At 46.9% G+C, this 26,980-nt stretch overlaps 1 protein-coding gene across 3 annotated transcripts; it reads left to right on the forward strand.

Annotated features, from left to right (window-relative positions):
- Nucleotides 1-268: 268 nt before the first annotated feature.
- Nucleotides 269-21,009, forward strand: TMEM71 (transmembrane protein 71). 3 transcript variants are annotated; one of them, XM_045181777.3, is made up of 9 exons: nt 269-557; nt 1,922-2,003; nt 3,237-3,297; nt 5,021-5,233; nt 6,691-6,863; nt 12,861-13,046; nt 16,696-16,771; nt 19,757-19,818; nt 19,909-21,009. In XM_045181777.3, exons 2-9 carry the CDS (start codon nt 1,958-1,960, stop codon nt 20,007-20,009), a joined length of 918 nt encoding a protein of 305 aa, XP_045037712.2. In that variant the 5' UTR covers nt 269-557; nt 1,922-1,957; the 3' UTR covers nt 20,010-21,009. The 3 variants fall into 3 exon arrangements, with proteins under 3 accessions (XP_045037712.2, XP_045037714.2, XP_045037713.2); XM_045181779.3 differs by having other exon boundaries at nt 1,922-1,997; XM_045181778.3 differs by having other exon boundaries at nt 269-496.
- The last annotated feature ends 5,971 nt before the right edge of the window (nt 21,010-26,980 follow it).

Below are 26,980 nucleotides of genomic sequence, written 5' to 3' on the forward strand. Positions count from 1 at the left end.
AGGGGTGCCGAGTGAGCTCAGAAAAGCATCTCTCGGGTGACCTCGGTGTAGCCAGCTGGCCTGACTCAAGGGCTGCACATCCCCCGCTGCTGGTCCAGGAGACAATCTTGAGTCTTCACCAGGCTCCTCAGCGTGAATGTCACTGATGTGAGCCCCACAGGAAGTGTGACCTCATTCTGCCGCTCAGCCGCTGGTTTCGAAAGCTGTTTTTGAAAGAAAACAAGAGCGGTTTGAAAGCTGACTTTCCCAAGAGCTGTGTGCTCTTCTATTCCAGGAAACAACCAAAAGAACAAGAGGCGGCTGAAGACAAATCTTCTCTGCAAATGCCTGCACGTAGTGACGAGTGCAGGCATCTTTCAGAAGGAGGGAAAGATGGGATTTCCCTTTATTAGGAGATGTCTGCACCTGTTGACATTCTGACATTATTTTCAGCTGAAGAACTGCTAAGTCCTGGATTTCTGCACTGACTGTCAGACTCGAGAAGCTTCGTATTTCAGTAACTATTTTATTATCTATCAGTTGGAAGGAAGACTGGGAACTCCCTTTGGAAAGAACATGTATGGGCAAATTATTTTTCAAAACAGATTTGTTGCTTAGAGAGGATCTGTTTCTTGAAAAGTTTTAGAGCTGTAACTGAAGTCTTTTTCAGTGTAACTAATACTCAGTTAACTGTCCATGTACCGCCTGTAGCTTGCCACATGTATTTGTAAGACACAGCCGTTAAGACCTTGCTTTCTGTCTGGGGACGTGTTAGCTTCAAATTAAACTTAATGCTTGAAAACTAACAATGGGTAATTTGGGCTGGATATATTCATATTATATTGATCAAAACTCAAAAGGACAAATGATGTACTATTACATTTCAGTGAAACAAAATTATTTTATATTCTGGACAAATGAAATCTATGAATGTGGGAATCAAATGCTTTGATTTAGAGATCAGCCAAGGAATGCCAGAAAGTTCTCCTGACTTATCTAGAGGTGTATGTAAGCCAGGATCAACATTTTGAAACAGGTTTTGTGTATGACTTATTAGAAGAATCGTTCTAGAGCTATGGAATTATCCTGGTTTAATTCCATGTATCACAGTGTTAAAAACAATGCATTTCTAGTTATCACATTTTAAAAATGTGGATAGAGGTGGTGAATGAGAAAAGCATCTAGTCCTACCTTAGAAAGCTGTTAGGATAGAGACAGCTACCAGTTTAGTAACTAACAGAAGGTAGACCTCTGTGATGAGTGGTCAATGATCATAGTTTACATAATTCACACACTCGGATGCGTGTTTGTCATTGAGAATGTAAAGAGTATGTGCGTGAGAACTGAGTTCTGAAATCTGCCCAGTGGTGTACTGTTTTTGGTGCACTGCTGGTTACGCAGCTCAGGAATGTCCGGGCCGATGACAAGTACTGTACCGGAGACCGCCGGCCCTCTCTGTGACTACCTGTCGGTGTTTCAAGGTGCTGGACAAGAGACAGGCACCAGTCCCGAGCATTATTTGAAACTGGATAACGCAGTGGATGTGTTTTGAATGATGAAAATATAAGTAAGTTTGTTTAGAGGGCTCTAGAACAGATCTTGTTTTTTCAGATTTCTTAATCAACAAACTCATTTGTATTATTTTATTTTGATTATAAGTCAACCTTTGCAAGTCTAGCTTTCCCAAAGAATATGTTGGTCTTATTTACAGCAAAAAATTATTTCGATGCACCGAGCCAGACCGTGGAGAGTAGAATACAAAATCGTAGAGGCAGGCCCAACCTCAGGGGCCCTTCGGTCTGGTCTCCAGCCTTCCATCCTGTATCTCTGTATTATTACAGCACACGGATCTGACTAGTGCAATTAGTAGATGCCATCTGTTTTGGCATCACTTTTCTATTTTTAATGTGTAATCCACCTTTTTTTTTAACATCTTTTGCAGAAAATCTGTGAAGTTTGAACCATCAGCTTTCCCAAAATGTACCGAATATCTCAACTGATGTCAGCACCAGTGGCAAGTAAATGTGGGCGCGTTGCTATACGCAATTATCTTCTGAATGATTAGACTTCTTTTAGCAATTTCCTTGCTTTGATTCTGCTGATACTCATACCATTAACCATCTGTCAGAAGCTTGTGCTTCTTAAATGCCAGTGTTCACTTTGGCGATGATTTTGACTTCATTTCTTTCCTTGAGAGAAACGTGATATTTTTCCTCTTAGTAGAAAAAAAAAAAGCACTGGTTTTTTTTTTTTAGATGCCCGTGCATAAATGTGAAAGGAGATTGTTTATCAGCTACTATTAAGATGCAAAACTGTTTGTCTATAAAAAATATATACTAAATGATTTTGATAGCTACTTGCAGAAAATAGGGTGTAACTTGTTAAAACGGTAGTGGTTTCAAGTTTCTTCCTTCCTCTTGTCATTTTCTTCCCCAACCCTGCTTCTACCCCTCCCTCACACACCTACTATTTTCTCCGTATAAATCAACCAGCCCAAGCTGAATGTCTAAACCCTTTCCTTTATTTAGATACTGCTTGTCAGTGATGGAATCAAGTTTCCCTGAGCCTGTCTAGTAGAAGTGTGCATACCATTTCTGTATAATACAAAATTCTGCTTCAGAGTTTAGAATATTAATTAGCTACAGCTTTCCCCAACTGAAATCTGTTGCCACACTTTGGGTTAAACTGGCATGAGTAGATGGATTGTTTTTCTTCTTAATTAAGAATACTCACAGGCTTCATACATTAGAAAATCATTCATATAAAACAAAGCTTTACTTTTTTCCCCTCCACCACTGCCTTTTGCTCATTACTGTACAATAGAAGTGCCTTAAAACGCACAAATCAGGAGACTCTGAGCAGAAGATCGAATTCCTCGAAGTGCCGAGTGAAGCTAAAATAACCCGGGCAGTTGATTTTGGTTTTCTGTAGCTTCACAGGAGATGTTTTTCCTCCTTGCCACGAGTCAGTTTCCTGCTAATGACTTAGTATTGCCTCCTCCTGCACTAAGGGACCTTGAAAGGAGTGCTGAGCAGGGGAAGAAACAGAAGACAGAAGCCCCTAGAACATTCCTGGCTTCCCGCAGAGGCCGGGTGACAGGTTGTGTTAGTGCTGCTTCGCTGGATGGCTGCACCGGTTGGAGTCTCCGCGGAGGCTGGACGTCAGCGGCCCACACCCCCCTCCCAGCCTCCACCGTTTGCACCAGGCGTGTGGGTGAGGGTGATAAATGTCCAGTTCTCTCTCGTTTGCTTCTGCAGGTTCTTCCGGGTCCGACAGAAAATATGCTGGAGAGCTGTCTCCCACGTGCATTTTCCCAAGGTATTCCACGGGGCTTTTCCCAAGAGAAAGCAATCGACTTCCCCTCCTATATGCATTCTCTTGTTGCCTTCCTGGTGTAAAAACATTAATTCTAGGTATCGTCCAGTTGGGGGTGGGTATATATTTTCACTCTCTTCACATATAAAATGAAGCCTTGCCTAACCTAATAATGGATTTTTGGGGGGTGGGGGTGGTGTGAATGTATAGGCAAATGTGAATTGTTTGTTGGTTTAGTGAGTGGAGAAACTGCTGAATACTGATGTGTGGTTACTTTTCCTCAAATTTACATTCTCTTAAATATGCTTTTTCTGCCTCACTTTACAAGAACAACAAGATTTTCTACCAGCGCACAAGCTGGCCAAATTTCCCGCTCCACCGAGACATGTGGCGTCTACCATCTCGTTCAGTTTTCTTCAGTGGAGTCTCTTTCCCTTCCTTCCTCTCCCTCCCACCCTCCGTGTCTCTGTCCGCCTTTTATTCCCTGGGCAGGCACCAGTTGGATGGCACACTGGGGTTAGAACCTGCCCTTTTCGTCAATTCTAGGCCTCCCGCCTCTATCAGCAAATCAGCCGAAGGCGAGCAAACAGGCCGTGCGGAGAGAGCACATGCTTTAGAGTTGGGTGGGCCAGCGTTCAGACCCTGGCCCTGCCACTTACTAGCTATGTAATGTATCCACCTCGTTTGCCCTCCTACAGGTCATTTTTTTCCCCTGCTGCACAATGAAGATAATACGACTTAGGTTTTAGGGAGGTTTGTCTAAACTAGATAAAGAATGAAGGATGGGCTGGGCCCATAGTAACTTTTCAATACTAAGTAATATTCATTTAAAATACTATTACTAAATTTAATGCCTGTGTTAATTATGAATAGGCTTTAAGATTTTAAAAATGTTTCAGAAATTCAGTAGCACGTGAGGTTGCCTTCCAATCATCCAGGCGTGTGATTGTTTTTTCAAGCCTGAGACACATACAGGTTTATGTAACTAAATAGGAGACTTCCCTGATACTGAAGCATTTGTGCCGCTGACTCAGAGGGGAACTGGCCAAGGCTAAGGCTAAAGAGATCTCGTTGGCTCCGTGCTCACCCTATAGCCCGTGTGTGTCTGGTGGCTGTGGAGTCATAATCCATCTATTACTATGAACTCCCAACACCCCAGAGAGGCTGGTCTGCAATTTTCCATCACAAATGGGCCAATGTCAAGGGTGTAGGTGCACTGCATGGTGAAGAAACGGTGTTTAAAACAGAAAGAAGCCCTAAATGTTTTCTGTAGTCCCTGCTCTCCCAGGTGAGGAGATGAAGCCCGGAAATTACAAGTGACATTCTTAGGGTCGCCGAAGTAACGGGTAGCCGTGAATGCGAAGAGGCGGTTTCCTTCACGGTGGCTAGAGACGTGGATTTCGTGTGACTGCGTGTTCTAAACAGACAGTCGCAGGACTTTCCTTCTTAATCCCTTCACCTTTTCACCCAGCCCCCCAGCCCCCTCCCTCCTGGCAACCATCGCTCTGAACTCTGTGTCTGTCAGTCTTTCTGTTTTGTTGGTTCGTTTACTTTGCTCTCTAAACTCCAAGTGTAAATGAAACCATGGCGCTTGTCTTTCTCGGACTGGCTTGTTTCCTTTAGCATTAAACCTTCCAAGTCCATCCACGCTGCCGCACACGGTAAGGTTTCATTCTTTTTACAGCCAAGTAATACTCCACCGCATGGATCTTTATTCCCTCTTTAGTTTTGCCTGTGATTCCCTGGATGGTGACAGTTCCTCTGACCGCTGCTCCATAGGTCCCCTGACAGGCTCCTACCTTCCCTGTCGCCGAAGTCCCAGGCTCCTCGCCAATGGCTACTACATCTGGACAGAAGACAGTTTCCTCTGTGACACAGACGGCAACATAACTCTGAGCCCGTCCCAGACCAGTGTGATGTACAAGGAGAACTCAGTTAGGTACGTGGAAAATATTACCCAGAAAAGGCAAAAGTCCAATCCACCCACCAACTTATTCATTCACTTGTTTGTCCCACAGGAAGCCAGTACTGCCCCAGACTATGGGAACGCACAGGCCAGTAAGGGGCAAGGAGAGCCCACAGGAAACAAACAGAAGCAAGGAACGGCACAGGGGCTGGGGCAGAAGTCCGAACAGGGCACAGGGAGGGGGAAAGGAAGAAGCCCGATTTTACCTGGGGCAACAGGTGACAACACGCTTCCTAGAGATGATGATTGACAGGAGTCCTGCGAGAAACAGGGCGTTAATTAAAGCAGGCGAGGGAGAGGAGGCTTCCGAGATAGTTCTGAGGGACCCTGACATAATTTGGGGGAGTGGCAAGTAGTCTGGTAGAAATATAACTTAGGATGAAAAAGACTGGCCACCAAAAGACAGGGTTCAGAAGCAGGGGCTAGGCGGAGGGGGTTACATTCCAGGCTGAGGAGTCTGGGATTTATTTTGTAGACGAAGAGGACCCAGGGACCAAGTGTCAGGTTCCTCCTTAGCAAGATAACACTGAGTACGACGTAGAGGATGGATTGTGGGGACTGTGGATGTGTGTGAGTTGTCAAAATCTTTCAGAAAACGCACACAGTCATGCACCCCCAGCCCCATCCCCTCAACATACTTGAGTAATCTCCCTTTGCTCGAACCTTAAATGCCAACTCCTTCACGTAACATTCGAGGTGCTTCATTATCAGCCCCTTTTTTTTTAACCTTTCCAGCCTCAGTTCCAAGCACGGTCTAATATGGGACCCACTTGGGCCTCCGTGAGCAGCACAGATCACCTGGTGCGGCTCAGAGCTCAGCTGCCTCACAGAGCCTCCCCAGCCCCCAAGGAGCAGGGCCCCTCCCATGCTCATGCTCGTACAGCTGCAGCTCCTAACTAGCAGCCCCAGGCAGTTCTGTCTGCGCTCACACCCCCTCCCTAGCACGGTAATGGAGCAGAGACTGTGCAGCCAGACGCTGGGATTTGCTTCTCAGCTATGACCTCAGACAAGTTACTCAGCCTCTTTGTGCCTCAGTTTCTTGATTTGAAAAATGGGGTATCAATGGTACCTACCTCACAGGGCCATTCTGAGGGTAATGTGAGTTACTATCTGCAAATCACTTAGAAAGACACCTGGCACAGAATAAGCTCAAGGAAAGCATTAGCTCTATCTGCATGTTTTTCCTTTCTCCCATACTAAACCGTTCCTACGCAAGGTTTTGTCTTTTGTCTTGCTGTCCTTGACATTGACCCACACAGAAATTTAAGAAACTTCGGTGGAATTAATAGAGAGAACAAAGAACATGAGCTTCGTGGACCTGAATTGTAGAGATGTTGCTTTGTTCATCAAACCTCTTTCACTGGATTCTCTGTCTTGACCTGAGGTGACTGCTGTTCATTATCCACCATGCGATTTCCATTTCTCTCCAGGATATTTAGAAAGAAAAAGAGAACTCGCCGTTCTTTCTCTTCTCTCTTCAACCTCAGAGCCTCTAAATCCTGGCTGCATGGAAGTATCTTTGGTGATGTCGACTCTTCCCCAGGTGAGGACATCTGGTTGGAGGGAGTCAGCAGGCTGGACATGCACCATTGCAATGAAAATGGTGAGTTTGCATCTCCTTTTCCACAGAGAAATATTTCCCAACGGGCAGTAGCAACATTTGGTCCTGGACCCATGTAAGACCCAGAGACGGCAGTCATTTTGATGGACAGGGTGGGCCACGTGTTAAACATTCATCTAAGTTCTCTCCAGTACTTACATGATGCAAATACACACGTGCCCATGTCCTGCAAAATAGCCTAAAATTTACACGTGTAAATTAGTAAGTTGATAAAGCCTGGGAAACACTTGCGCATCTGCAAGGCACCTTTTCTGTATGGGATATGGGTGCAGAGAGGATATTGGAGGCAGAATTCCAGCCCTAGTTTGGGCACATTGTGATAGCTATGTAACTTTGCTGAATTTCAATTCCTTCGTTTTTAAAACAAGATATGTATGCATAGTGTGATCATATATTCATGTGCTTTAACATATATCAGTATACATGATACTAATATAGGAAACGTCCTGTTAGTATATATTAGATATTTCATATATGTGTATCATGTAATACATATTGTATGATATCTGTAAATATGTATATATAATATACAGGTATATAAAACAGTAATGGAAACTCAAAGCATATTTTAATATTAAATGGGACAGTAAGTATCAGGGATAGTTCAGTGCTTGGTCCTCAATAAGTTATAGTTATACTTATTTTTGTACTGGGAAGGAAACAATGAATATTGTGCACCTACCATCTGACAGACACTGCACTAGGTCTGGGGGTACAGGGGGAATAGAAACAATGTAACCCTTGTTTCTAGTTTACTGGGTCAGGGGTGGGGTTCGGGCCTTTGTTAAATAACTGCACAAACAAATACAGAACAATAATTGTGGAAAGTGCCGTGAAGAAAAGTTACAAAATGTAACGGGAGATTCGCACCAACATGGAGTGTATATTATTCTACCCCCATTTTACAGAAGGGAAAACTAAGGCGGATTAGATACCTTTCACGGGGCCTCACACCTGTAAGTGGCATAGGCTGGATTCAAACTTGGGAGTCTCGAGTAGGTGCTCCCTGTGCCGCATCCAGGAAAGGCTCTTTGGGGAAAATTTCTTGGGCAGGGAAGCAGAAGAGCATGGCATCTCCAGGGAAGAGACTAGAAAGATATGCCTATAGTCAGCCACAGATGAAGGTGAGACACTGCCACTTGGGGCAGTGTGGATGGATCTTGAGTTACATGCCGAGTGAAGTAAGTCAGGTGGGAAAGGACAAGAACTTTATGATTCCGCTCACGCGTGGAATATAAAACAGAAAGCAACAAGTGAGAAACAAAATGAACACACAAGCAAACAATCTCACAGACACGGACAACGGAAGGGTGGTTACTAGAGGTGAAGGAGGGTGGGGGAAGGTGGAGGGGATAAAGGGGCTCAAAATATATGGTGCTGGAAGGAGACCAGATTTGGCAGGTGAGCACGCAGTGGAGTATACAGGTGCTGTGTTATAAAGTTGTACACCTCAAATGCACACAATGTTGTTGACCAGTGCTACCCCAGTAAATTCAACAAAAATAAAAGTAGAATTCCGTTTTCAGCCTCATCGAGCTATTTAAAAAAAAAAATAGCCAATGGCGTACAGCTTAATAAAGAGGTTAGTTCCGGTTAGAACACAGCCTTAAAGAAGCCTCTGGCAAATAGGTTGAGCATGGAGTCTTCAGTCAGAAGTACACAGAGCTAGCTCATCTTAGTGACCGCCAGCATCCCGGACAGGTGGGCACAAATGCGTATGGGAATAAAGAGCGCTCATTACTTTTTAACTGAGTTATAATTCACACATTGTAAAATTTACCATTTTAACGTGTAGAACTGGGCGATTTTCTAAAATATATTTACAAGGTAGGTTAGGCCGTCAGGACCACTTTCTAATTTTAGAACATTTTCGCAACTCCGAGAGAAACCCCTCTTGCATGGGCAGTCGCTCCCCATCCTCGCGGGCCCCTCCCAGCCCCTGACAGTCATTAGTCTACTTTCTGTCTCTGCGGATTTGCCTGGGTGGGACTCTCGCGCCTTTGCAAGCCGTATTGTCCTCTCATGGGGATCCCTGCTGCAGAAGTGGCTGCTTATGCAAACCTATCTTGTGCCCTTGAAAGTTTGCATCCCTTGGTTCTAGGCCGGCTTTCTGCTGCACTACGGGCAAGCCTCTTCTCAGCTCTAAAGCAGTATTTCCTGAAGTGTGGGGTGGGGCGGCCAGTGCCTCTGGAACCCAGAGGTAAGGAAGATAGTCCCACAGTGAGAGAGCGGCTGGCTCTCCTCTCTCAACGCTGCCAAAACCAAAGAGGATCAGTTTGGAGCCTCAGTAACTATAAGACCCTTGAACTCTGTCTTTTGTTTGAACAAAGTTCTTTTAGCAAACAACAAGCTCAGAACTTTCTGCTAAAACAGCATTTAGTGCAAATTAAATAAGGTCTCATATTCATTGTGCTCATGTTTGCATTTATTTTCTCTTTAGGGCAGTTAAAGGATAGATACAGAGTTTCCTTTAAAGTAAAAGACTAAAATGGCACAATTAGAGGAAAATGGAAAATGGCTGAAGGCAAGCAGGCTCTGGGATATGGCGAAAATCGGGACAATGACGCTTGGATGACTAGAGTTGGGGATTTTCTGTTCTAAAGGCCGTGTTTCAGAGATGGAGATTCACGGCTAGTTTTCCCATAGTTGCCTCTTCAAAATAAATATGTCCAAACAATTTTAAAGCAATTGGACCACAGCAGAGCCGCACATGCATGAGGTATCTTGTTAAAATTCTCATGGTTTCCAAATATCTTCTAAATATAACACATCAAACCACCCCCTCCAAAGTCAGTAATTAGACAACCCGGGTGCGCGCACAACTTTGAAGCCTCTCGTCTTGGCTGTCAACTGTAATCAAATCTCCCCCAGACTTCTTTTCCGGATTTACCCAAGGCCCGCGACTTTGATCAGCAATTTATTCTCCTCTGGAAATGTTGCCTAGTTAGGAGACTCAAGAATTCAAAACTGTTTTGCTGTTTTCTCTCTGGGCAATGGATGCAATCAAAACTTACTTCCCCCGATTTTCTCTTCATTTTTCAGGCTAAAAAGACTGTTTTCGTTGTTGCCTATTTTGTTTATCCTCAGTTCACCCCTATCACAGCTGTGTTGAGACACCTTTCCTCATTAGCGGCAATTCATTCTTTAGCCAGCTCCCTAGACCCCAGTTCTGCCATTGGGGATGGAGTCCCAGAGCCCTGTGAGTCATACTGCAAAGGGACAGAGGACTCAGTCAACACAGGGAAGACTGGGCAGGGCTTCCCACTCTATTCCTGCAGTCCTGAGAATGAGAGACAAGATGACCGAGGCCTGTCACCCCAGCTTGAGGTCTGCGACCGTTTCCTAGAGCTAATAGCTGCCTCTCCCACGGATGCCTTTGATGCCAACTTCTGTACGAGGCTTTGTTTCCTTCTGTAGCGACCGTAGCACCCGCTTTCCATACAAGCACACGGAAATGTGCTCAGAAGGCGCAGATTCACCTCTCCAAAACAGAAGGAAACTGCACTAAATCAACCAGGAGACACAGGATGAAATTAATATCTCCAAATCTAGGACACAAGAGCCAACTGCTGAAATGCTTCCTGCATTGTGATCCTTTTGTTTATTATACAGGGTGGAGAAAAAAATTAAATGTCAGTTAGGAAAACTGTGAATGGGGGGCAAAAAACATGTCTTGTCAGAGAGGAAAAGAATCCTTGATCTGTTGTTTAATGTTAAGATTTTTTTGTGGTGGCCCTCTTTAATGCCATCTCGTCTTTCAGAAGTCTGTGTAGTATTTCCAGGATTCCACATAGGATACAGCTTTTCCCTTCCATCCACTCTCAGTGGCAAAGCTCTAAGTTAGTTCAGCAGGGCCGCCTGGGGCAACAGCCCAGGGCTATCTGCACTCTCTGCCTGGCCTCCTCTGCCAGTGCCTCTCAGGAATAATTAACCAGCCATGTGAGTTCCCAGGCCTTTCTCACGTCCACCTTAACTTGCCCACATAGCCTCTTCTTTTTGTAAAAACAGTGTTACCGAGGTATAGGCGACATGTGGAGAACTGCACGCATTTAATGTGTACGCTCGTCATTCGGTGAGTTCAGACAGAGCAACTCCCACGGTAGCATCACCACGCTGAAGGTGATAGACACCCGACGCCTCCGGGGTTTCCTTGTGTCCCTTTGTGGTCTCTTTGTTTTTGCACTAAGGGCATTTAGCACAGGGTCTACCCCGCTGACAAATTTCGAAGTGTATAAAACACCGTGTTGTTAACTGTAGGCGCCGCGCTGTTCGGCAGATCGCTGGAACTTACTCGTCTAGCAAAACTGAAACTCTGAACCCTGTTCCCCACGCCCCAAGGCAACCACCATTTTGTTCCCTGCCTCTCTGTGTATGACGATTTCAGATCCCTCAAGTGGTGTCTGTCCTTCTGTGACTGGCTTATTGCACTGAGCATAGTGTCCTCCAGGCTCATCCATAGTGTCACAGAGGACGGAGTGGTTCTGACATATGCCCGTGTGGATGAACCCTTGGGCTGTCTCCGTATGTGGGCTGTTGTAAACAGTGCTGCAGCGACCAAGGTCCAGGACCTCCTCTGCTGGGTCGTGTGGTCCTTCCTGGGTGGTCTGCACAGTGCCCCCTCTGCGTTTTTTTTTCCTATGGCAACCGGAGGGATGCTTCTGCATCAAGTGGCTGCAAGCTGTGGGAGGAGCGCTGGGAGGGAGGCTGCAGGGTTGGCAGGGATTCCTGTGTCTGAAAGCACCAGCTCACTGGCTCGGTATCCAGGCTGGGCAGGAGGGCTGGGCCACCGGTGGAGTCAGCCCACCAGCCGGGGCCAGGAGGCCGTCCTACTTGAAGCCTTTAGTTTGGTCAGCTTCAGCCTCCTCAAGGGTGACGGCTGACCCACTATCTCCATGGTTACTGTAGCCCTGGATAGCAGGCCCAGGCTAGATTGGGGACATAGAAACTTTGAATGTCTCAGCCTGCCCCCACCGGAATGCTCCAGTTACTCACATTTCTTACTGAGTGCTAACTGTAAGCTAGGAGTTTGTAAGCTAGTCTGCTCTCCAAAGGCAGAGAGCGGGATGCTCTGACAAGACTAAGAAGATACAGAACATGCGGGGGAATCCAGTGTCCTCACTGGGGGCCGGTGTGTCTGTCCCCCTCCACGCTGAGCAGGGCACCGCAGTGTCTCTTTGACGCCCCACTCCCAGCCCCTTGCTGCCATACAATAACTCCACACTGAACGAAGGAACAGCTCAGCCTGCCCCCCACAGAGCTTTGCCTTCTCCCGTCCCCTTGCTCCAGCTTCCAGGCTCCTCTGGCGTGGGGTCTTTGGGGATGTCGCTTGTGGGCAGCCTCAGTCTTTCCTCTGCACTGTTACTGCCTTAATCACTTTGCCCACATCCCATGGCAGCAATCAAAGCAGAGAAAGCCTTTCTGACTTGTCCTGATTTTTTTCAGAACCACCTGGATTTTTATCACCTACCAAAACCACATTCTTTACATAGAAATGCCCAGAAGGTTGCCTAGGGTGCCACCCTCACCCTGAGACGGTCCATCACTTCACTGGCTGCAGCATAAGTTCCAAACTCCTCCGCTGGAGGTCCAGGCCTTCTGTGACCTGCCCTCCCCCTAGCTGCCCAGCTCCCTGGTCCACTGGGTCCCTGCAGGCACTTGGTCTCTTTGTTCCAACTGCACTGGCGCTGGCTTCCTTCACCGAACCCTGGTGCCTCTGGCCTTGGCAGGTCTCTGAACTGAAGACCCTTTTCCTCTCTAGCCTTCCGGGATGATGGCAGAGGGGATGCCACCTCATCTAGGGACTATTGGTAGGATCACTAGCGGCCGTGCACTGAGTTGCTGCACACGCACACGCACACGCACACACACGCGCGCACACACTCGCACATGTACACGCACACACACTCGCACACGCACTCGCACATGTACACGCACACACACACGCACACGCACACACACAGAACCCTTCTGCTTTTTCAGGAGGGGGTTGTGATGGTTCTCTGACCGACGGCTGGGAGTCGGAGAAGCTGAGAGCAGAGTCTGTGAAAGTCTCCTCTTCCGGCCACGTCACACCTGAGACTCCCAGGAAAAGCTCCCACAGCTCGTCCCTGCAGTCCCAGCTGATGGCTTCTGATCATCTCCAAGGGAACGTTTTGGATCATTGCAGTGAGTTGTTTTTTTTCTTCAATCTTTGCCACACCCAAGCAATTCTTCCTTCCAGGGCCCGAGAGTGACAGAGCGATGACTAATGTGCACTTGGGAACTGGCATCAATTTCTGTGAGGAAGGTAGGGCTTGGGGTGCAGCCAGCACCCATGTGACACATTCACAGAGGAGGTGACTGCCTTTGGGGTGTCACCTTAGAGATGTCAGAAGGACCGGATTTGCGGTGTTTTATTTGTTTTAAAAAACCCAGACAACATTTGGCAAAATGTTAAGCTTTGCTAAATCTGGGTGGTGCGCACACAGGTGTCTGTGATTTATCTTCATACTTAGCTGTGTATCTGACCTTGTCCACATGAAGAAGAAAAGAAAGGAAGAAAAATAGCCTTTAACACCATGTCCCTGGCAAGGAACATCAAAAGATTTACAGTTCGTGAGATTTCCTTTCAGGAGTCGGTCTGAACTAGATCTGGCAAGCGTGTCCCTTAATCTCCAGTTGGCTAATATCAGACTGAGCACGTCGGCACCCAGTGTCACACTGCATCTCTGCCACCAGCTTGCTGGGGTTCAAACCCCCGCTCCCCACTTGTTAGCCGTACCTTGGAAACAACTCTCCTAACCCTCTAAACTTAACATCTTCCTCTGTGAATGGGGACAATCGCAGTTCCTACCGGATTCTGATGAAAATAATTCCGGTAAAGCGCTCGGCATCCTGGGTCATGTATAGTAAACACTCAGAAGATGGGAAGCTACGACTACAGGAGGTGGAGGGTAAACGGAACAATGTCTTCACTTTATTTGCATTTACGAAGTCATGAGTGTGCACTTCAGGGACCGTCCCTCCTTCTCCCAAAGACCGACGTGCCCTGCTTCACGCTGTTCCCAGGGCAGCCTTCAAAATTACATGTTAAAAAGGGGTTTCCAGTTTCCTTTCCAGGTGTTAGGGTGACAGGGGAGCAGCTGTCACTGTTCATACAGTTTCCAGGTGATCAACACCGACTAAGGGTCCATTGCCACTTCCTCCAGGGAGCCCACCATGTGCTCTTGGGGAGGGCGTGTTAAATGAGCCCTTTTTGTGCTCCTCAGCTCCCAGTGCTCCTCTCTCTCGTGCTCGTTTCCTGCTGCACGTTTACATCTGCTTCTCGCCCACCAGACTATGAGCTCCTTGAGGATGGGCACTATGTCCTAGTCACCTTGGATTCCACACTGCCCACATAGTGCCAGGCACAGAGCAGGGCCTCCATGACGGGGGGTGGGACAATTGAGTGCTCTATTCCATCTTAACTCTAAGAATAGTCAAGTTCAGACAGGTCAAATGAGCCTGTGCACACGTTCTTTGCTGAGTCTGGGATGTGTCTCCCACTGACTGCAGCTAAGACCCCAACCCCTTCTTTAAGGTTTAAATCAACCAAGACCTCCCCTGTGGGGCGTCCTCTGTCTGGCTGAGGTAGTGCTCTCCTTCCCCATGATTCCCTAGCACTCTGCATCTCTCCCCATCGGAACGATTTTCCTCTTCCTCGCCTGCCTATGAAGCCTTGGGTGGGCAAGGTCTCCATCAAATCCCGTTTTACCTCCTTCGGGTGGGTTTTGAGTGCGCATTCTGTTCCAGGTGACACTGCACGTGCTGAGAGTACAGGCACACGTGACATGTGTGTGTCAGACAGGCATGTTTGAGTTCCAGCAGGTGGAAACCCAACTCCAAGTGCGTTATCAGTAACAGAATTTATTGCTTCATATTAATGACAATTCCAGGCATGGATTTCAGGTGTCTGTCAGTGTCTACTCTCGTTGTCTCTTCTCTTTGGTGTCAGCTGTACTCTTTGAATGGCTATTGTCCTGTGGTGACCCTCCGTGGCCCGGTGCTTGCAGCTTCCCAGGCTCCAGTCCAGCAGAAAAAGACGATAGCCTTCTGGAGTAATGTCAGGAGGCCCGTTCCGTTGGTTCTGGAAGGATCACATTTACGTGACAAAGCCAATCACGGTCAATAAGTAAGCAACCCACCAAAGGGCTGGGAGCGGGCCAGATGCTGGAGAGAACTCCGTCTCTCACACGAGCCACGAACAAAGAGAAGGGGGGAGGCGATTCCCATGGAAATTATGGGAACTGCCACCAAAGAACAGCAAATAGATGTCAACTGTTCTCAGTGAGCTTGCAGTCTAGTGGGGAAATACAGAGAAATAAAACAGCAGTTTCAACTCATTGTGAAAAGAGCACCAGTGGGGACATGCATGAGCCATGGATCTTGGCTAAGGGCCAAGGGGAGTTGAAGGAATCAAGGAAGGCTTCCTGAAGGAGGTCACACTTCAGCTAAGCCGAAACAGGTACTAAGTAAATGGCCACTGGTGCAATTGTATCAATGAACACTTTGTCCAAAATTGCATAACTCATATGTCTTTGTAAAACATGAGTTGAAACCCAGTGCTCCGTTAATATTCAAGTCCAGTGATCTTTGCAGTTTGTCAAACTAGACTTGTTTCTGTGGGAAAATGTTTTCCGAATTCCACATGGCATCGGAGGAGGCTAAGAATAGAGACACACTTCGGAAAGATGATCGAGTGCTCAGCTGGGCCCACAATAACCTATTAAATGTGAGTGTACACGGAAGATGTGCACTTGCCGTGACGCCACTCACGGAGGCTACATTTTGCATTGCCCGTCTCCAGTGCTCTGCCCACGCGATGGACTCCGGGCTTCTTCTGTGCTGACTCAAGTCTTCTTTTGTAGCATCAATAACAAAAATAAATGGATTTGTAGCAAAGTCATTCCAAGTTTTCAGCAACTTGCAAACTTGCTGAAATGACTTTCAACTGTTGAAAACTTGGGCTTCTGAAGCACTGGCAAAAATAAGCTGGGGTGTGTTTATGTGGTAACCCCCAAGCCAGCTCTGATTTCTTTTGGGCGATTAGACGAATCCTCAGGGTTTCCATGGTCTAGCTCGTGTTTATCACTGCTGGAGAACTCGCGCCGGTCCACTGTGGCATGCTTACTGATAGCAGAGGGTTTGCTTTCAGCCCATGAGATGTGATCCTCTTTGGCCCTTTAGAGACTCCTGTATGCAAAGTTGCAATTCTCCTTCCCCACTCCGTTTCAGGCAAAGCATTATGTTCTGGCTGGATGCGGTTTCTCAGTCTTGGCTCTGGCCCCTCATAGCTGTGTGACCTTGGACAAATTCGTCATTCCTCTCAGTCTTGGTCTCCTCATTCCCAGAACTTATGCTAATGGTTCCTACCTCCTAGGTGTGTTGTGTTGATTAAATGAACCAATGTGAGAAAGCTCTGTGAACTATAGGGCACTCTACAAATTCAGGCATCTTCATCATCATCATCGTCGTCGTTATCATCATCATCGTTACATTTCTGACATTTGCATACATTCTACAAACCCTTTCCCCACCAGCAAAGTAAAAGGCAAGCCTCAAATTGTTTATGTAGCATAATCATTTACTCTTTTAATGATAGAAAAAATCTAATTATTTGCAGTATTTTTCTAGCATTTGGTAATATTATTTGTTACTTCTGACAAGTTGTTTGGGATGACATACATCTTGAAACTGTTTTTGGTGGCAGAAGAGAAGTTTTAGTATGATTTTGCTGTTCCAACACTACTTAATCAGCCATGATTTCTAATTCATTTATTTCTACTTTTCCTATTAGAAACCAGTGTGTTGGGAGAGATCTCTTTTCAAACAATTCTGCTCTCTGCCTGCTTGATCATCTCTGCATGTGCAAGGTAATTCAGATTTTATTTTCTTGCGGTAGTGTTTCATAATTAATGAAGCTGTAATTGATTGATGATTTACTTGCCTTATCCCACAAGGCATTTTTAGGTAGCTCTGTGGTTAAGATTTGCTCATTTGTCTGTGTGCTCCTTTATCTGTCACCTCCCTCCCCTCATCATTTCACAGGGCATACAAAAACTGGTGCATCTTGCTAGAAATTGGAGTTTACTATGTATCATCCTTTGTTTAAATCCTCAGAGACTCTGTTACAAATATAGACTAAGTACCTCTGCCTGGAGTTCAAGGGCACTTAAAGTTCCCACCAGGGGAATTGGAGTCCTGCTGGGACTCCACCTTTTCCATTATATTTTCATATCCTAAAATAAAGTATCTGTTCCAGGGATGCCTACTCAGCATCTCAGAGCACAAAATGCTCTTGCCTGATTATGACCGTGTTTGTTCTACCCTCTGTCAAGCATGTCCCTCCTGTCCTTTTCTCCAGACCAGTGATCATGTCCCTTCTGTGCTAAGCCCACTTGTGCCTCAGGGCCTTTGCACTTGATGTTTTCTCCGCTGCCTTGTACAGTCTTCTCCAGAAAGCCTCGTGATGTATGTCCTTCCCTTCTCTGGAATCTGTTCCAATGCCACATCATCAGAGAGCCCTCCCTTCATAGCCCTGTATAGTAGCATACCACTCCACTTTACTGTTCTCTCCAGCACTTAGTGTGTGTTTGCTCGTATAAATGTTAATGATCTACTTCTCCCTATAAGAATGTGAACTCCCCGAGAGCTGAGACACTCACTGTATGTTGCCTTCGCTACTGCAGCCCCGGTGCCAGGGGCTGGCCAGTACGTGTTGAATCAGTGAAACGGGGAGGAATGGTACAGTCCTGGGGTCTTCACAAGTGCTACTTGCTCTCAAGTCCCGCCTCTTGAGGGACAAATACCTTACGTCTCTTGGGGGACTTGTGTTTTCAAATTCAAAGGCCTGGATCCCATTCCTTGAGATACTAATTTAGATCTGGTGAAACTCAATATTTTAAAAATGAGCTTCCCAGATAATTGTGAGGTTTGAGAAGTGTTTTTAGATCATGGTGGGACCAAAGAACAAAAATGGGGGAGATCCTGCGGTTAAAATTCTGACTCATGTACCGTGTTGGAGGGTCGCATAGCACGACAGAGCCGCAGTGAAAGAATGCAGTGAGGGAGCGTGTTCGGCTCTACTTAACTTGGCATTTCCTAAACGGGGTGATCATGGAACCCTTTCCTTTATCTCCCAGGGCTGTTAATGTAACATTCCTCTCAGGTTAATTTCTGTAGATATTCCCCCCTTAAGAGGGAGCTTAACTCCCCATCCCCTGAGTGTGAGCTGCATTTAGAAACTCGCTTCCAAAGAGCAGGATATGGAAAGAGGAAACAAAGGTAGCTTTACCGCCAAAAAACCCGACAAACACGACCTCACGTGGTCAAGGTCAACATCAACAGGGGTACGTTATGTTGACAGCATGGACCCTTGATACGATGTGATGAATGGCACCTCCCCTCCGTGGTTCCAGACCCCAGTCTAAGCACAAGAAAAACCCCAAATGAGGGACAGTCTGTATATGGGTTGACCAGCAGTCCTCAAAACTGGCGAGGTCATCAAAACCAAGGAGCATCTGAGGAATTGTCACAGCCCAGAGGACCGACCCTAAGGACACGTGATGACGAAATGTGCTGTGGTGTCCTGGATGGGATCCTGGAACACGGGTGAATCACGGAAAAATGTAAAGTCCAAATGAAGTACGGAATAAACGAACAGTGAGACACCGCTGTTGGCTCCTTAATTACGGCAACTCACCGTGCATTGTAAGATGCTAGTGACAGGAGACACTGCGTGAGGACCCTCAGTGCTATCTTTTGGCAACTTTTCTGTGTGTCTAAAGCTATTCTAACATAAGAAAGTTATTGATGTAAATAATTGGTTAAGAAAGAACGATTCACATGGGCAGCCACGTGGATGGACTCTGGAGTGCTATGTAAGGGAGATACGACGGCACAGGAGTCGGTATGATTGCATATGCATATAAACCTCAAGAGAAGGCAATGACCCGGTTGTTATTCAGATGTAAGAATGGTGATTAACTCGGTGGATAGAGTGGGATGGGCCAACAAAGGAAACCGTATAGGGAGCTGGGAATATCCTGTATCATGATTTGGGTAGCAATTACAGGGGCTTAGGTAAAAAAAAATTTTAATGCACTTTATATGCTTTAGTGTACCTTTCCTAAAGCTCAATTTCAGTGCATAATTTAAAATTAAATTCAATAACTTAAAATGAAAATGCTCCATTTAAAAATGCATATGAAAGGTGTCTAAGTGGACACACCTCAGATTTGCACAATGGCTGCTTCTGGGCGGTGGCATTTTTGATAGTTTCCTTTCCCCCTTTGTGTTTATTTGTAATCTCTTTCAGTAAGTCATAGTTTGAACACAAAAGCAATAAAAACATTATATATTCTTTAAAAAAAAATAAATCCACCCTGAGATACAGTCACTCATCCGATTGGCAAAACCCCAAATGTTTGGCACACTTTTGGGGCATAGGCACATGCATTTTCTCCTTTGTTTTTTTCTAGAAGTTTTATACCTTTGTGGTTTATATTTTGAGTTAAATTTTGTGTTAAGGAGAGAGGTACACATGCCAGTTCATTCTTTGCCTGTGAATAGACAATTGTTTCAATACCATTCGCTGAAAGGACTCTCCGTTCTCCACTGAACTGCTTTTGCAACTTTGTTAAAAATCACTAACTGTGTCCGTTTCTGGGCTGACACCCCTCTTCCATTGATCTGTGTTTCTATCCCTTTGTCAAGACCACACTCTCTTTGTTACTGTAGTTTCATACATTAGCATCGATGGGTCCTAACATCACACATCTAGAGCCAGTGTAAGAGAACATCCCACGTGCTGGGGATGCCTAATGAGACCACTGACCCTGAACGCTTCCTTGTTGCAGATGGTTTCTGGGTGGAATGCTCGCCAGTGCCTTCACCTGCTCCTTCATGGTAACTGTTGCTTGTAAGTAACCATTTCCCAAATGCCTCCTCTGATTCCTGTGTTCCATTCCAATGTTGGTCATTTTAATATATTTTCTCTTTCTCATCCAAGATGTCGTCAGGTTACTGTTTCTCAGCCTCGCCAGCTTCTTCAAAGCCGCCCCCTGCGCTAAGAGAGAGTCACCTGTGTTGTCATCGTCTAGATCCAGATGACCGTTGTCCGAAATCTGGGACTTTGTGCTGAGTGAGGATGGCAAGGACTGCACACAGGAAAGGCCCAGATCATCTGTCCCGAAGAAGACTGACTATTACCTCTGAAATCTAACGGTGCTGTCATCCTGTGTCTAAATTCTTACGCCAGCATAGAGAGAATTCACTTTTAAGGCAGCGGGACTTAGGAAGTAATGCGAATTTTAAATTTTTAAACAGTATTGAAGGTCTTTTATAGATTCACAGCACTGCATTTTAACAATGCCTCATAGGAAGAGGACTCCTTTCCTATAGTTTCCCAAATAACCGGCAAACGGCCCACGAAATGATCTCGGTTACAAGCCGCAGTGTCTCCGCTGTCTCTCAGGCACTTAGCAATCCCCCTGCAGGCTGGCGGCCACGCGTTAGCATATTTCAAAGGGTGACTGCGGTCTGGGCGAGAGGCTCGCGGAATGTCAAGCAGCCCGCAGAGCCCCATCGGCTGCAAGATGGATTGTGTTAATTACCATCCCTTCAACACGGCAGCCGGAGACCAAGTCCCACAGCCGGGAGACCGAGGTCTGTAATTCAAATCAGTCCGCAGGCCTTTGCTCCAGCACCGTGTCGCCCTGCTTGCGCACTGTTAGTTCTGAAATCACAGTGACGCCGAGGGAAGATTTATTTTGTTTAGGACTCCGGCCAATATTGATTTACTGACACTCTGAGTGATGCGTCCCTTAGTTTCCTAGCAGTCCAGGTTTCTGGGTGCAGGCATTAATATGGCTAAGTTTTGTTTAATCTGATAGTTAGGAAATTGGGTCCTGAGGCCACCCACAAGAGAAATCCTTATTCTTTAGCCCTTGTAAACGAGTGACATTTGTTTAAAGCTCTTCTAAGATAGGCGCCCCCTCCCTCGGGCTGCAGGTTGCTCTCCACCTCACATGCCATTAACTACAGGTCTGCATGCGTGCTCGGCTCTATGGGTGGGGATGTTGCCCTGGGCAGGACTGGCCTAACCGAGAGCGCCTGAACAAAAGGCTCTCACCCACAGAGCCCTTTTGTAACCCAACTTTCAGATATGAAAACGTCATTTTTTGTCAGATGGTGCTCATTGTGTAAATCCATTGTCCGTGGGTTTGAAGATGAACATGTACCATTAATCTGAAAGACAATACCTTGCGGTAGGAAGCTCTGGAAGGGAGGGCAGAGCTTCTCAGGGGGCGCCATGGCAATGACCTCTCTAGAATCAACGGGGGAGCTTGTTTAAGGAGCAGATTTGTGTAACCTGATTCCAGCCCTCCCCAGTCCAAACTTCGGAGGGGTCTCCATTTTCCACAGCCTCTCCGGGTAATTCCTTGCACATTAACTATGAAAATCTTGGAAAGATGACTTGTAAAACCCTACAGTGGCCTCACTTAACCTACTGAATCTTTATTGAGGACGCACATGCTCTGTGCGGGGCTGGGTGCCCAGCTCTGCTCTGCAGATGTTTACGGTCTCTACCAAGGGTCAGACACTGTTGCTAGGTGACAGGGTTGCATGCCAAGGCCTTAAGAGTTCAGAGTCTAATGACAAGAGCATGGAAAGGGCAGAGTGAGGTTGACTTTTATTATGGAATGTGGGAAGTGCAAGCAGAGAGTTAGCACAGAGGCTATGGGGACGCCCAGCGTGGGGGGCGCAGGGGCAGGGAAGGCCCCGGGAAGAGCCAGTACCTAACCCACTGCTCTGAGGGCAGCTCCAGCTATTCTGAGCTCCTTGTTTGTTCCCTCCTGAAAGTAATTAGGCCAGGACCGCGATGCCATTTCCTCCAAACAGCTCTCGTCCACAGCCTCATTTCTGGAACGAGATCACTTCTTTGATCCTTTGTGTACATGCTTTCCACTTGTTCTCTCGTTCCCTCTCCATTTTTACTCACTCCCTGCCCACCACAGATACACTCACTTGTGCATTTAAGACCTTTGAAAACAAGGACTTTTGACTTCCTCTTTGTCTCCATCTCAATGCCTTGGAAATAGTATACATGCCATCAATATTCATTAAACGGAATGTATTTGCTGCATCATTTCTTATTATACCCAAGGGCTCTGTGCCTATATAGTGCAGGTTTTGCAACCCTCTCCCTCACATACAAATATGTCCAGACACTAATGAGCCAAGGACATGGTAATGACCATCAAGAGTGAAGAATGACTCATAGGTTCATTTCAACCATCAGGGATGAGGCTCTGAGCGGGTGGAGGGAAGGCTCTGGATCCAGTTCCACAAACTTTGATGGAGGAGCCCTCCCTTGCCTGCCCTGCACTCTGCGTACCTTAGGTTAGGTGCCGACCCTTTAGCAATTTATGCTTCTCAAGTCATATCCCTTTTCATCCCATAATACAATTTTCATCCAATCGCCTTCTTTGTTAAAGTTGGTGGGTCTGGGACTGTCTTCATTGCTTGCCATTGGCCAGAGTCCCTTTCAAATGAAGTCATCCCAGGTATCCCGCTTGCCAATAATTTGTTAGCATCAGCAGTCTGCATTTTGCAAATGTATGGTCTTAGGGTAACAAAATGGGTAACATCTGTTCTCTCTACGCTTATGTGCAGGAAGGAATGTTTATATAGGTGGTGAGTGAATGAATGAACCTCAGGGAGTAGAAACATGGGGAAAGCCCCCTTGTTACCCTACAGGGACTTCTGCTGGAGAGGAGGTGGAGAGAGAAAGCAACATGAAAGGGTACCGAACTAAGTAGCAAGCTGGGACTAGGGGCAAAACCCTCTGTAGCCTGTCCAAGGAAAGGGAGAGAACTGAGACCTGCTACAGCAAGAAAAAAAGTACAGACAAGTTACTCGAAGCTGAAGCTCCACTTTCCTAGCTACGATCACTCAAGCACGCTTGTCAGTGTGCACACGTGTGCGTGCGTGCGACTGGCACAGACACCGCGTTCCCTGTGCGTGTAGATGAGTTCTGCATTTCCTTCCTCCTTTCTCTGACCTGGGTTTGCCACAATTCGACAACCATTCGGGAGAGCCTCTGATGGACGTCTTCCGTCTGAATACCCGGAAATTGTCCTACTTGCAGCCTGCTTGGAATCAACTGCTTTATTGGAAGGGAGTGAGCAGCTGGATACTGGAGAAAAACACCTTTTTAACTTGGTTATGTGATCATTTAAAAAATCCCAGTTTTGCCCTCATAATATGTTCGTGAAAATAATATTAGCTCATCCTTCCCTTGCTGACACTAGCAGGTGAAAGGGAAATGCGAGAGAGAACATACCCCCCAGGGAAAATAAGGTCCTATTATTCCCTAAGGCCGTGGTGCTCAAACATTAATATTCATTCGAGAATTCTGGGGGAAGCTTGTAACAGTGCAGATTCCTGGGCCTGCCCCCACGGACTACCCTTCGCTCAGCTGTGGTGGTGGAAGAAGGGAAGCAAGTTTGTGTAACCGATACCAACTTGAAAGTAAACAAACGCAGCTCATACTTCAAATATAACATAGACAAAGTCTTGCTTTTTCCTGAAGGGGTGGCTCGGTATTTGGTGGTGACAGTGGGTAACGGTTGATGGAAAACAGGCAGCACGGAGCCGTATTTGGGAAGGTACATTCTTCTTTCAAACCGTTTCCTTTACCAAGTTTTCAACCCTGTTGGGGCTCCCGAGTACGTTCCACTAAAGCTGCGGTCAAGATTTAACTCAGAAAAATCCCTCGAGGGGAAAATAAAGGCAAAACACCGGGGTGCTTTGAAGGATGTGAAAGGGGTGCTGTGGCCAAAGCAGCTGTGGGTTGCAGACGACACCCCCTCCCACCCCTCTGGTTTGGGATGTGTCCCCGAATGTGCCTTGCAATTCAAATTTGTTCTCTGCGATATTCTCTGAGTGGAAACGTGTGTGGAGAAATTTGTCTTTGCTTAAAACAGTCGTGTCAAAATATCAGTTCTTGTGTTGTTTGTATTTAGAGCATTTGGGGTTGAAAAAAAGCATATTCTTCTAATAGAAGATGGAGGCCATGGCAAGCTATATGCCTGTGTGGCAACACGAGCCATCATGGGGGAGAGTCGTTCATTGAGCACCGTGTTAGTTTCTTACAACTTCTGTAACAGATGACCCCAAGCCAGGGCCGTAAGCAACACGAATTCATTGTTCTACATTTCCGGAGGTCAGAAGCTAAGATCAAGGCATTGGCAGGAGGCTTCGGGGAAACAGATTCTTCCTGCTGTGCTCTCCCCGCTGCCTGGCTTCGGTCCTGCTATTCCCGTGACTGGATGGTCCTCCCCTGCCTCTCCGTCTTGGAACCTTGTCATCCCTCAAGAGTCCCTTCAGCCCTCGCTGCCACTTGTGAGGCTTTCCTTGAGTCCCCCAGGTTGATTTACAGATTTCCTCCCTGCTGCTGTGCCCTGGACCACAGCTCCTTTAGGACATTTCTAAGGGTCTGTAATTCTTGTTTGTTTCTTCAAAAATAGTTGTTGACTGCGTTTGAAGACCACGTGGTCATCACAGCCCCAGGCTCGTCCAGGTCTTTGAGGCCTCTGCTCTTCCGTTACTACCGAATACCTAGAATTTCTACCCAAGTGTTTTCCACAGTGCCCAACGTGGCTTTCGCTCTGGAGGGTGAAGCGCAGAGGAAAATGATTGGGCGGCTGTTGGTGGGCACGCTAGGGCTGCGCCACGGCCCTGGCAGAGTCTTGACAGGTTTCAGGTCACATTTCAACTCTCCTGGCTTCTCAAGGAGGCTGGGGTTTCATCGTCAGCTGGTTTTGCTGACTCACTTTGTTAAATTTTAGTGGGGAGGGTCTACTAGCCAAATTTGACTTCAGGGTTTCCACAAAACATTCCCGACTTTTCAATGCATTGGGATGTTCTTGTTCCTCACTCAGACTGCTGGAACCTTCAGGAATGTCGTGGCACCTTCTCTGCTCGGGAAACAGCTGACTTTGGAGGAAGACATGCAGCTCCTCCCTCTCTGCTGGTGGAAAGACCTTCCATGCTGGGGCAGTCCATGGCCTTGGCCTCCCAGCGACTACCAGTCAGTCCAGCTCAGTTGCTATGTGGTTTATGGTCACATGGGCACCTGGGTTCCCTTCTGTCCTCTGCTGGCAACCTTCCCGACCTGGAGCCTACCAGGAGGCCACACTGTGCTTGCAGCCTGGTCCAGGTTGGCCCAGGTCCCCGCCAGCAGCACTGGTGACTCAGTGTGCAAAGGCTGGGGTTGACGGCGGGGGATAAACACAGAGCGATTACTTTCACTCTGCTGCTTGAAGTTGCCACGTGGACAAAGCAATCGTGATTTTTAAGCTTCATTTAAAGCTTTGTGAAGAGGCAAAAAGAGCTTGGGCTTTGAAGGAAGGAACCCAGAGCTGAAACTGAATCCTGCTCACCGCGTATTTGGTGGGGATCCTTAACGTCTCTGAGTCTCAGCTGCTTTATGTATAAAACAGAGATGGTGATCCCTACTTTTCAGGGTTGCTCTGAAGGTTACTGAGAACGTATTTTGTGAGGGGGATGGCTTTGATACTGCCGTGATACCTGCATTAGTCATCTGCTTCTAAGTAACGATGTTAGCACACAATAAGCAGCTCAAAACAGCCCCCTGTGCACTATCCCACGGCGTCTGTGGGTCAGAAGACTGACACAGCGCCGTCGGGACCCCTGAAGTCTGCGATTAAGGTGCCCACGGGCTGGGGAAGGTTCTCCATCCAAGCTCACGTGGTTGTTAGGACAGCTCAGCTCCTGCGACCCCCTGGCCAAGGCCTTCTGCAGTTGAGCCTTCGGATGAGAGCCCAACCTGGACATGTCTTGTTTGCGGCCTTGCAGAGAACCCCGTGAAATTGTTTCTAGACCCCTGACCCATAGGAACTGTGAGACAATAAATGTGCATTCTAAGCTGCTAGGTTTGTGCTAATATTGTGACACGGTGATAGATAACACAGTATCCACGAATTCTCCACCAAGCTACTTCATGAATGTAATGCAAGTAAAAGCCGTATGTTGCTCTGCAAAATGACTTTAGAACAAGTCCCCATGCAGCTGTCTGGAGCCAGACTGCTGCCCTGGAGCCTGGCCCCTGAGAAGAGCCATTCCGACCTTGAACTCCTGGGCTCCTCCCTTGGCGGGGGGTGCAGAGAGCCCGACTGCTGACCCGTGTGCAGTCAGGAAGACTTATTCATCATGGAATGTCAGCCTTCTGCTGATGGCCAGCCCGCTTTCTCTGAGGATCCCCTTCGCCAGTGCAGCCCCAGCAGCGGGCAACGTGGTTGTGGAGAACGAGGTCTGTAGCACATGATAAATTTCCCGCTTCCTGGGAATGATGGAGTTTATAATAGTAGTCAGAATATTACCTGACGTGTGTATTTGGTCCTATAGTCTCACTTACTCATTCATTCAGTAAATACATGTTTAGTCCCTACCATATGCCGAGAGCCAGTCTAGCTCCTGGGGATACAACAGTGAAGAACCAAGAGAACCAAGGTTTCTGCTCTCACGAGCTTGAATGATTATGTAGCTTCCTTCCACTCTACGAAATAGGCAAAATAGCTGTTTAAAATTTTTTAATGGTTAAAACAACATGAATACAGAAAACCGTGTAAAACAAATACATAATTGAATAAATTAGTATGAGGCAGATGCCTTTGTGAGAGCCAAGCAGGAGAGAGAGCAATGCCAGTACCTACACCAGGAGCCCCCGGGGGCCCATCCCTCACCCTCACCCGCAGAGTAACGCGGGCCTGAGTTTTACGGCGCTCACTTCTGTATCCCTCTTCGGAGTTCTAGCACCAGTGTTTATTCCTAAAGATTATAGCATAACTCTGTCTGTTTTGTTAATATGCCTTTGGGTCTTTTTTAATTTCAGATTCTCCCTCCAACTACCTCCCTACCTTTGAAGTCTGTCTCCGGTGGAAACTGGGTCCTTTGTCCCACAGAGTTTCCACAATGGGAATGTTGCTGACGGCATTGCTGGGGGAAGACTCGTGTTTTGCTCCAGCCTCGGTATTTCCTGACAAAGGGTGGTTGAT

This window comes from Desmodus rotundus, chromosome 8 (genome assembly GCF_022682495.2).
Source record: "Desmodus rotundus isolate HL8 chromosome 8, HLdesRot8A.1, whole genome shotgun sequence".
NCBI classification, from domain to species: domain Eukaryota; kingdom Metazoa; phylum Chordata; class Mammalia; order Chiroptera; family Phyllostomidae; genus Desmodus; species Desmodus rotundus.